Below are 10,577 nucleotides of genomic sequence, written 5' to 3' on the forward strand. Positions count from 1 at the left end.
ATTAGTATTTTAATGGGAATATTACTGAGGCACATCTGAGGGGGAGGTGCTTGAGTTGGCTGATTTGAGGTGCCCCCAGGGCTGCTCAGGATCACCAGTTCATGTCCACCAGTGACATCCATAAAGAAATAGTTTATGTGTCACTGCTGCCATCTCAGTCCTTAGTTTCCTTCTTGTCCTCTCCTGAGAGTATTTCTAGGAGGATTTTGGGGGTTTCCCATCTGGTGTCATCCATTAACTCCCTGTGATAAATCTTTCAAGTTGTGCTCAGCTCAGCTGAACACAGTCCTCAGTCCTGTCATACAAAAGGATTAATCTTTGCTTTCAGTCAGAGGGGATTTAGGGGAAATCCTTCAGTATCTTCCTCAAGTTCCAGTTGTGTTTTGGAGAAGGAAATGGTTTACCTTGAAATCCTTTTCCAAGTAGGAGGGATGACAGTGTGGTCTGTGCCTGCAGAGGGGAGTCTGTACCTGTATTGTTCAATGTCACTACAGATAGTAAGAGATGACTTTCAAAAGGCCCAGAAAAGTTGGGAAACTCCCATCTCATTAAGTTTAGAAGTAATTTGACTCCATATTTGGGGGTTTTCTGCCATTTATAGGACAAAAATATGCAGCACAAATCCATTAATGCTGAAATCCCAAAGGGAAGTGGTGGAGAAAGTTGAAACCTTCCCTCTTCTTCTGCTGTAGTAACAAAGGCCCTTTTCCTTTTCCTCCTTTCCTTTTCCTCCTTTCCTTTTCCTCCTTTCCTTTTCCTCCTTTCCTTTTCCTCCTTTCCTTTTCCTCCTTTCCTTTTCCTCCTTTCCTTTTCCTCCTTTCCTTTTCCTCCTTTCCTTTTCCTCCTTTCCTTTTCCTCCTTTCCTTTTCCTCCTTTCCTTTTCCTCCTTTCCTTTTCCTCCTTTCCTTTTCCTCCTTTCCTTTTCCTCCTTTCCTTTTCCTCCTTTCCTTTTCCTCCTTTCCTTTTCCTCCTTTCCTTTTCCTCCTTTCCTTTTCCTCCTTTCCTTTTCCTCCTTTCCTTTTCCTCCTTTCCTTTTCCTCCTTTCCTTCTCCTCCTTTCCTTTTCCTCCTTTCCTTCTCCTCCTTTCCTTCTCCTCCTTTCCTTCTCCTCCTTTCCTTCTCCTCCTTTCCTTCTTTCCTCGTCACTTTTGCTCCTTAGGAATCATTTCCTGCCATGCTGATTTTCACCTTTCAGTATGTGTCAGTGGTCTGAGCAGAGCAGGGTATTTTCCCTGCCCACTTATTCACCATATGGAAATTCCCTTGGAAAGATCAGATCATCAAATTGGCATTTGTGGCAGTGTGTCACATCTCAAACAAGCATTGGTCAGCAGATGTGGCTCCATGGGGAGTCCCAGCTCAAGGCATGTGCCAGGAAAACATCCTGAAAGGTGTCAGAGGACAGAACAGAATCCCAGTGTTTGCTTTGGATACAATCCATCTGCTCTGGTGTGGGTAACCTCAGGTGAGGTCTCATGGTGACTCCAGGGCTTGGAATCAGCTGCTGTGTCCCAGAGGAATTGCAGAGAAAGGTTGTGCGCTCCAGACAAGTAATTTCTGAATTGTTCCCACGTGTGTTAATAAAATTGGGACCCAGCAAAACCAAATTTCTGGCTCCTCATTCCCTTCCTGTGGTTTCTGGGCTGTCCATTGTACTTGCAGTAATTTATGATCTTGTTCTCTAATTGTAATGAGGGTTTCCTTAGGGTTGTGCTGTGGCACAGGACCAGGCAGTTCTTCTCAGATGGGTCCTGTCCCTGCTTTTCAGTGCAGCATTGGAATAATGGGATGAACATTTCCTCCCCAATAGTGTGTCAAGGTATTTTGAGGAACTGCACCCCCCAAACAAGGCTCTGGGACTTGTACTGACCTTCAGAAAATAGAATTTGTCTCTTTCTACATTAAAAAAAATAAAATTCAAAGGGAAGAAGCTGGGCTCAAGTCAGATGCTAAAAAAAGTTGCCTGTGACTTTTTTTTCCTCTAAACTGCTGAAAACTCTCTAAGCTTCTTGTTTGGGAAGCTTGTAGACTTGCACTCAGCTTTCATGCAAGTAGCCCTTAATGAAAAAGATTTATTTAAAATACTTTCAATATGTTTATGGGAAGAAATGCATCTGTAGGTCATGTAGGGCTTAAAAAAAAAAGAGAGGGGCAAAGAAGGTGGGGTAAAAATCCCCTACAAGCTTTTGATCCATGCCTTATTCCATCTTTATAATTTTCAGATGGCTGATTTTTTTAATCTTCAATTTTTAAAAGGCTGTGAGGCTGTAAGGTACTTTAGGGCAGAGCATTAGCACTTAAACCCCACTGCAGGGAGAAGTGACTTTTAAAGTGATTTTGATGAGCACTTGTAATACCTGCTTGCCTTCAAGTCTATTGATATCCAGGAAGAAATGATCCATTTTTTCTTGCTCTTGTGAATGGGCTCTGTGAACAGACTCCTCTGTCAGCCTGAGCTCTTCCCTGGCAAATGTCAGTGCTCCTGGAATGCCAAATGCTCATTTGTTAATTGGGCAAACCCCCATCACTGCAGCTCTGCCTCCCTGCCCTGCATGGATCCCCAGGGGTGCTGCCAGCTGGGGAATGGCAAACTGGGAGTTACTGGGGCCAGGTGTTCCCACTCTGTCACCCCCTGTGCTCTCTCTTCTGTGGCCTGAAATGGTGCTGGTTTGGGAAAAACCTGCCCCTGCCTCCCTTCCTTTGGATGGAACCTTGGTAATTCCTCTCCACTTGTTGATTCAGTTGTTTGCTTGCTTTCAAAAGCAAATCCCCTTCCTGTGCTTGAGACAGGCCTGAACAGTGCTTGACTTTTGGTTTCTTTTTACTTTAAACTGTTAAATTTAAATTTGTATATATTTATATACAAATATATAAAAGTTGATGTTTAAAATACACATTTTAGAATCTTAGGTGCAGCCTGAGGTCTTTTTGCCTCCTTGAGCAATCTTGTAGACACTCCCAGTGCATCTCACTCTGTTCTGTGGCACTTGACAGAATTTTGAGAACTTGTGATTGCTGTTCATCTTTTTGTGGGGTTAGGGGCTTTTTTTGGGAGCTGGGTGGTTGGTTTAGAGGCTTTTTATTTATAAGTTTATAAACCTACAATAAGTATACATTTATAAATTATTTCCCTTGAGATTTTCAGGTGAACTATGTAAAATGAGCTTTGTACAGCTTAGGCTGCCTGACATGTGGATAAGGCTGCTGTGGAATGAAAACCTGTTGGCTGGAGCTGACAGGTGTGCCTGTTCCATATGTACAGGAACACACAGTTCTGACAAGAAATTAAATGCATCAGCTCTCCCTGGGTTTGATGATTTGATTTCTGGAGCTCTTTGCAGCACAGAGTTATGTTATTCCTGTGTATTTTAATATCATGCCCATCAGTGGCTCTGACCTCAAGGCTCAGGCAGTGCTGCAGGATTCATTTTTGTCACAGAAACCTCATCAGCTTCTCCTCCCAGATCTTCCAGGGATTGCTTCTGATGTCCTTGGAGATGGGGCTGCTGGTTTGGGTCTGGCTTTCCCCCATTCTCTCCATCTGCCTTCCTGGAGTCATGTGCTGGATCATGAGCTGTGCTGGCATTGCACACAGATACTCCTGTAGGGGGCTTTATTCACGAGCCATGACTTGAAATTTTTTGGTTTGTTTTTTCTGGAGTTTAAGATATTTAATATCAATATTTCATTTATTATCAATATAATTATTATTTTATTAATAATATTATATTAATTTAATGAATTTAATATTTGTTTAATATTACTTATTTAATATATTTAATAAGTATCCTGATGTTGCATAGTAACACATTGCCAGTGCTGCTTTGGCCAGGGAAGTCTGGGTGCAAGCAAAGATAACAGCTTTTCATATAATGAGATAGGAATAGAAAATAATAAATAAAATTTGTCCTTTTCTACATTAGAAAAAGGTAAAATTCATATCCTGATCTTGCATAGTGACACATTCCCAGTGCTTGCTGCTTTGGCCATACAGATCCTCCTGTAGGGGGCATTATTCATGAGCCATGACTTGAAATTTTTTGGTTTGTTTTTTCTGGAGTTTAATATATTTAATATCAATATATAATTTATTATTATTGTATCAATTAATTTGTTATTAATATGATAATAATTTACCATATTTAATGTTTATTATTAATAAATAACTTGATGTTGCATAGTAACACATTGCCAGTGCTGCTTTGTCCAGGGAAGTCTGGGTGCAAGCAAAGATCACAGCTTTTCATATAATGAGATAGGAATAGAAAATAAAAAATAAAATTTGCCCTTTGCTACATTAAAAAAAATAAAATTCAAAGGGAGGAAGCTGGGCTCAAGTCAGATGCTAAAAAAATTTTCTGTGATTTTATTTTCCTCTAGACTGCTGAAAACTCTCTTAAGCTTCTTGTTTGGGAAACTTGTAGACTTGCACTCAGTTTTCATACAAGTAGCCCATAATGACTGCTGAATGGTTGGCTTGGGTGAATAATTTCTTGCTTGTTTGAAGTTAGCTACCTATTTTTATTGCATAAATCACTATATGCATAAGAAATGTTATATAGGAGCTAATTTCCACAGCAAACCAAGCACTCTCTTTGTGTTATTATGAAACCCAAATATTCCTGCACAAATCCCATTTTTCCAGCAGAGAAGCTCTTTCTGGAGGACAGGATGGTGCAAGAGGAGGCAGTGGGGCAGGAGTGAGAAGCTCCTGGGCTGGCCTGACTGGTGTCCCTTTGTGTTGCAGAGCTGCTGAAGCACACAGACCTGCTGGGGCTCAGTGGGAGGACTCTGCACGTGACAGCAGGGTCAGCCCCTGGCCTGCCCAGCTCCCCCAGTGCCCTGCTCTGCCAGTACATCAACCTGCAGCTCATCAATGCCAAGCCACAAGGTATGGGGGCTGCTGGGCTGCTCCTCACAGCAGCTTCTACAGCATTGCTGCATGGAGATTTTGGTTATTTTTTTTCCTAGTGTGTACTTTCTGATAAAAACAATCTTCCCTCTTCTCCTGAGAGCAAAAGGAGTGCCAGTTTGAGATAAGGGGCAGCAGTTAAACATGAGCCCCTGGGCATTGTTTCCCTGTTTCTGACCATCAGCTCACCTGTGCAGTTTATTGTAAAAGGCTGAGTGTAAAACAGACCAAGTTTGAACACTGGAAACAGCCTGTGAAGCAGCTCTTAGTGCTATCTAAAAGCCAAGTGAATTGTATTATTCATCTGGTCTGGAGTATAAATATATGTGTGTGTAATTCTGTTTCCCACCTGCTATTCTAGCACTTTGAGAGCTCACATGGGAGCAGCTGAGTTGTTTCAGTAACTTGCTCTTAGCCTGTGCCCTGGTATGAGCCCTTTCTGACACTACTGAGAGCTTGCAGGAGCCAAAAATGTGGTTTTTTTACAGGGGATTTGATCATCAGTACATGCTTGGTGAGCTTCTGCACGTAGTGGTTTCTATGTCCTGTTGAAATATTTCATGTTTCCCAAACTCTGTGTCATCCTGTTGACCCATGTAAAGAAGTTTTCTTCTGTTGGTCAAGCTGTCAGCCATCACTTACATTTCTGGCTCTGTAATTAATGAACTTAAGAGAATATCTGTAGGTTGGTATTGCTAATTTGTCTCTCAGTACCATGAAGAAATAGAGGTAAAATGGAAGAAGAAATCCTAAATTTCAATTTACTCAGATAAATGAAGTAATTTGATTTCTCACCAATAGTGACTCAGCTGTTTTATCTTGTCCAGAATGCCAGAAAGGAACAGTGGGAACTCTGCTAATGGAAAACCCTGTTGGTCAGAATGGATTAACCTACAAAGCTCTTCTGCATGAGACAGCAAAAGTTTTTGGGCTCAGAAGCAGGAGGCTAAAGCTGTTCCTGGATGAAGCACTAACTCATGGTAAGCACAAACTTTTGGTTTGCCATCTGAGGATCCTTGGAATTTATTGTTGAGGAGCAGCTCATGTAACCTGAGATCCAGTTTAATTACTAAATCCACACTGTTCACACACTGGTTTGTAGTTTTGCCCAGTAATTCAATATTAGCATAACAGAATCCTTTAAGCAAACATCCAGATGTAGAAGCTCTAAGCTGTAATGCATTCCCCTCATGAAATGGCCAAGGCAAGGCATTGTGAAAGTTTTTTCCTCCTGCAGTAAAGGTCAGTCAGCAGTGCCCTGCTGAGTGATGAACAGGGAATCTCCTCCTGGAACTGAGTCTACAGCAGGAATATTTTAAGAATCTGTTCAAACTTTTAGCATTCAGGTTGCTGCATTGTCTTGGAGGATTGGAGTGGGTGGAAAAGAGTGTTGGATCTCTGTTAGAGGAGTGAGGTAGGGCACAGCCATTTGGGATACCTGGGAAGCAGGAAGGTCTGAAATGCTAAAGAGCCCCCCAAACCCACTGACAGATGGGAAACAAAAATCTCTGATTCATGAGGAAGGTGTGACTGAAGCTTCCGTGGTGCTGAAAAATTGGACCAGGGTGATTTGGGACTTCATTTGACAGAGAGAGTGGATTGCAAACTACATGGTAAAAACCCAAACAACTCCAAACAGGGATTCTTGGAGAATTCAGCTGAGTGGAATGATGCTGAGGTTTCTGTCTGCAGTGTGTCACAGTGATGTGATTTACAGGCTGTTTGGGAGGGATCCATGACAGTTACTGGCTTATCACTCATTACCTGTCCAGAAGTTGGACATCCTGCTCAAACTGCCCCTTTGAGGGTGGCTGAGCTTCCTCAGGAGGTGCTGTCAGTGGGGAGGGCAGGAAGGGGGCAGCTCTGGTGCAGCTGCTGAGAGCTGGGGTCACTCAGCTGCCCATGAGGATTTAGGTGGGATATATTGAAGTCTGAGCAAGGAGTGGTCGTGGGAAGGGGGTTTCTTGGTTTGGTTTTTTTTTTTTTAGCTTTTACTTCATATGACCTTAAGTGTATTTATTTAAAAGCCATTTTTGTAATTCAAATGGATCTCAGATGTTGATGAAACTTTCTAGTGATAGTTTAAGCAAATGCCAAAAATAATGTGCTGGGTGGTGTTAACAGAGAACTGGAGCCTGGAGTGTTTCAGCACAAGGGGTAAAAACCTAGAAGATGAACCACCCTTGGTTTGCATAAACTGAAAGGTATTTTTGTGTGCAGCCTTGCCCACCTGGGGACTCAGGGATTCAGGCACTCAGAAACAAGGGATGTTAGGCACAGTTCCTCTTTGGTTCAGCCCCAGATGATTCTGTTCAGACACTGAAATAACCACTGTAGGAAACTGCAGAGCTTTGAAAGAGGCAAGGAGCTGACAGGACAGGAAAATGTACAGACTGGCAAAACAGCTTTTAAGGCTCAGTTGAAGTGAGGAATTTTAAAATGCCTTCACCTGAAAGGGAAATGGGTTAAATCACTGTAACATTTGTAGCATGGATTCTCTAGAACTCTTTAAACTTTAGTTAAAGTGTATGAAGTGACAATTCACAGTGATGTGAAAGATCAGATTTGATAACTCCTCCAAGGCCAAAACAACAGATTTGGTCTCTTTTAAAACTCAGAACACAGAGAGCTTGGTCCCAGAGGTTTATTTGTGCAGTTAATGCCTTGTAGCCACACTTCTGCTATCTCAGATTTAATTCTCAGCATTCAGCTCCTTGAATAACATTTTTTAAGTTTAAACACTGGCATAGCTGTGTTTTATCTTCACATCTCTTTGTGTGACAAATGAGGGCTGCATATAAAACACTTTGATGCCTCTAGAAAACATTAGGTCAGTTAGTGTTTATCTATATTGTTGCAGCTTTGTAATCTCCCATTCATCTTCTGATCAATCTGTTCAAGGTCTTACCTTCAGAACAGCAAAGTTCAGTCTCTTGAGTAGGTTTTGTGTGCTTTATTCTAAAAATAAAAATGTATTTGCTGTTAACAGTTTGAAGTGTTTGATGAAAATAACCCAGGAATTGGAAGGTTGGTGCCTGTTCAATAAAAAGGAAAAACAATCACTTGGTGGAAAATGAGTTATTGGTTTTGAAGAGTTATTTTTATAAATGTTGTCGTCCAGGCAGTTGGGCATCTGCTGTCTATTGCACAGACACTCAGCAGCTTTTCAGAAACAAACGTGCTTTTCACTCCCCTTTGTAATGTTGGAAAACATTCCAAAAAGAAATGTTCAGGTGGTGAGTGTTGTTTATTCCTGAGCTGGAGAGACAGAGGTTCCAGGTACCTGATGGTTCCACACTGGGGATGGTGGGGACACTCCAGGTGCTCCCTGCAGCCCTTCCCTGGAGCCATTGGCACAGAAAGGAAGGTGTCCCTACACTCTGTTGATAAATCAAATTTCCAGTTCTTAAAACTAATTGTTGTGATAAATACTGTAGGAAATAGGTTCATGTAAGTTCCTCATTTTTCAGGATCTTATAAATAAATATGTAATTAGAGACTTGGAGATCCAAGTTCACAATTGGTTTGGCTGCTTCTGCAGACCGGACTCTTTCACATCCTGGTGGAACACATTCCTGGGAAGGAAGGTTAGTAAGGGAATACAGCCCTGATTGCTGTATTGGATTATAGCTCTGTGAATGCATATTCAGCTGCTTAAAGGGTGGTATTACAATGGAAGAGAACTCCTGAATAGCACTGTGATCCATGAGGACTTCTCAGTTCTCTCATTGACAGATGGCTTTTAAAATCAGTGCAGCTTCTGTGTGTTGAGGCTAAAAATGAAACATTTTTCAAAGCAGGATGGGGCAGGACACTGCAGAAGGGTTCCTCCTGAAAACCCCCAGCCATTCTGGGTGTTATTAATGTGTCCTTTGTGCTAAGACTGGTGCCAGACCTTTATAATATCTTGTGTTTGCTGGGTTGTCTGCAGGGTTCCGGGGTGAGAGTGACACCGTGACCCCAGTCCTTGTTAATCTGGGTTTCACCAGTGTTCTCTGCTTACACCTGCCAAGTTTCTTATTTCTCTGAGCTTTCTCAGTGCAGAGGCCTCAGGGTGCTTGATACTGGGCTGACTTTTGTTCCAAGGCTGTAGCTCCCAGTATTCCAAACACTCTGCTCTCAGTGGGGCAGCTGATGGCTGCTGGAAGCAAAGTCAGCAAGCACCAGGCTGCTTGGGAAAAAAAAATTCACATTTCACAAGGTAATGGTGAAAGATTTCCAGCTCCTGCAAGTTTGCAGGTGACTTTCCCTAGACACAAGTGGGATTACTCAGTGTTTGTGTTTCTTGAGTAATTACAACCCCTGAGTCAGCCTGTTGGAAGTGTGCTCTGTCCTTCAGAGGTTTGTTGGGATTTTATCCTGTCCCTGTTCCAAACTCTGGGCATGCAGCTGTGAGAAGACTTAGGGAATTGTCCTGTATGGTCAGAAAGTCTTCAGGCATACTCAACAAGATTCCAGCAGTAGTTCTTCAGCAGGTACTGGTACAATCATTACTTTACATATAAACTGTGTATGAGGGGCTGTTCATATTGACTTCATATCATGGTGTTAGAGTTTTCTGAATTAGGTGCTGCTCTGTCAGGATGTGAAGGTGAGAGCTGTGGGCTGATGTAGACTTCCAAAAATTTCTACTTTGGAACATAAAACAGGCTCTCCTGCTCTTGCAGGGACACTGGTGACATGTGGTGACCCTTCCTTTCATGCCCTGGGCTTTAAGAGGAAGGAATTTTGAGCTGAGCAGTTTCTGTCCCAGTCCCACAGCAAAAATGTCTGAATAAAGCAAATTTTTTTTTTTAAAGTTCATAGTTCTCATGGTAAGAAAGAACACTAACTCTGTTGTTTCTCTCTTCTTTCCTTCTTTCAGAGATCACAAAAGATGTTTCTATGAAGAACCTGAACATGAAGACCCTCTATGTTCATGTCATACCCACCACAGCTGAATGTTGAGAATTCCAGATTTATGACCATGTAGACTTTTTTCCACAAAAAATGAAGTCAAAGGAAGTTATTATGCTTTTAGATGAACATCCAAGTTGTGTATGGTATTTTAACATCTCTAGTGGCACACAGGATGTTTTCTACCAGTGCATGTCTAATATGCTGCTCTTTGGTTTCAAATACAGTGTATTTTCATTTTGTTATCTTAATATGCTGTAAAAGCTGTTCAGAAACCTTAGATATCTATGCAGTAATTTGCCTGAGAGAAATGGGACTTGTACCTCAGTGATGCTGTTCTCTGCCTGTCCTTTGTGCAGGCAGAGGGCATCTTTTCTAAACCATGGCTTACCTACAAGGCTCTCTGATGTATTCCCACCCTCCCACAACAGCTTTGTAACTTATTTAAGGGTTATCTGGATTTGTTCATTCATACTCGCTGGGTTTTCATCAAGTGTGTGGCTGTTGATTTCAAATACCCCCTAATTTCAACACTTGGAACAATAAATTTGCTTCATCTCCTGACTTTTGCTTCCCTGACTTCAGAGTATTTTGCTTCCTCAGGATTTCTGAAGAAGAGACATTTTAGAGCTCCCTATGGATCAGGAGCAGCCAGAGCCACCTGAGGTGTGACAGTGCTGAGCACCAGTGGCTGTTTGCATTGTGCTGCTGACAGGTCTGGGGGCTTGTTTTGATGCAGAAGCAGTTTCAGACTGAAAACAGTTGGGGTT

At 42.0% G+C, this 10,577-nt stretch overlaps 1 protein-coding gene across 1 annotated transcript in view; it reads left to right on the top strand.

Moving 5' to 3' along the window:
- The window catches only part of IARS1 (isoleucyl-tRNA synthetase 1), a 95,514-nt gene extending 85,143 nt beyond the window's left edge, over nt 1-10,371 (top strand). Inside the window, exons 33-35 of the mRNA XM_058031823.1 lie at nt 4,747-4,890; nt 5,739-5,891; nt 9,776-10,371. Coding sequence (XP_057887806.1) covers nt 4,747-4,890; nt 5,739-5,891; nt 9,776-9,858 — 380 coding nt within the window. The 3' untranslated portion in view covers nt 9,859-10,371. The remainder of the gene's footprint in view (nt 1-4,746; nt 4,891-5,738; nt 5,892-9,775) is intronic.
- Nucleotides 10,372-10,577: the final 206 nt, after the last annotated feature.

Source organism: Melospiza georgiana, chromosome 11, assembly GCF_028018845.1.
Source record: "Melospiza georgiana isolate bMelGeo1 chromosome 11, bMelGeo1.pri, whole genome shotgun sequence".
Lineage (NCBI taxonomy): Eukaryota > Metazoa > Chordata > Aves > Passeriformes > Passerellidae > Melospiza > Melospiza georgiana.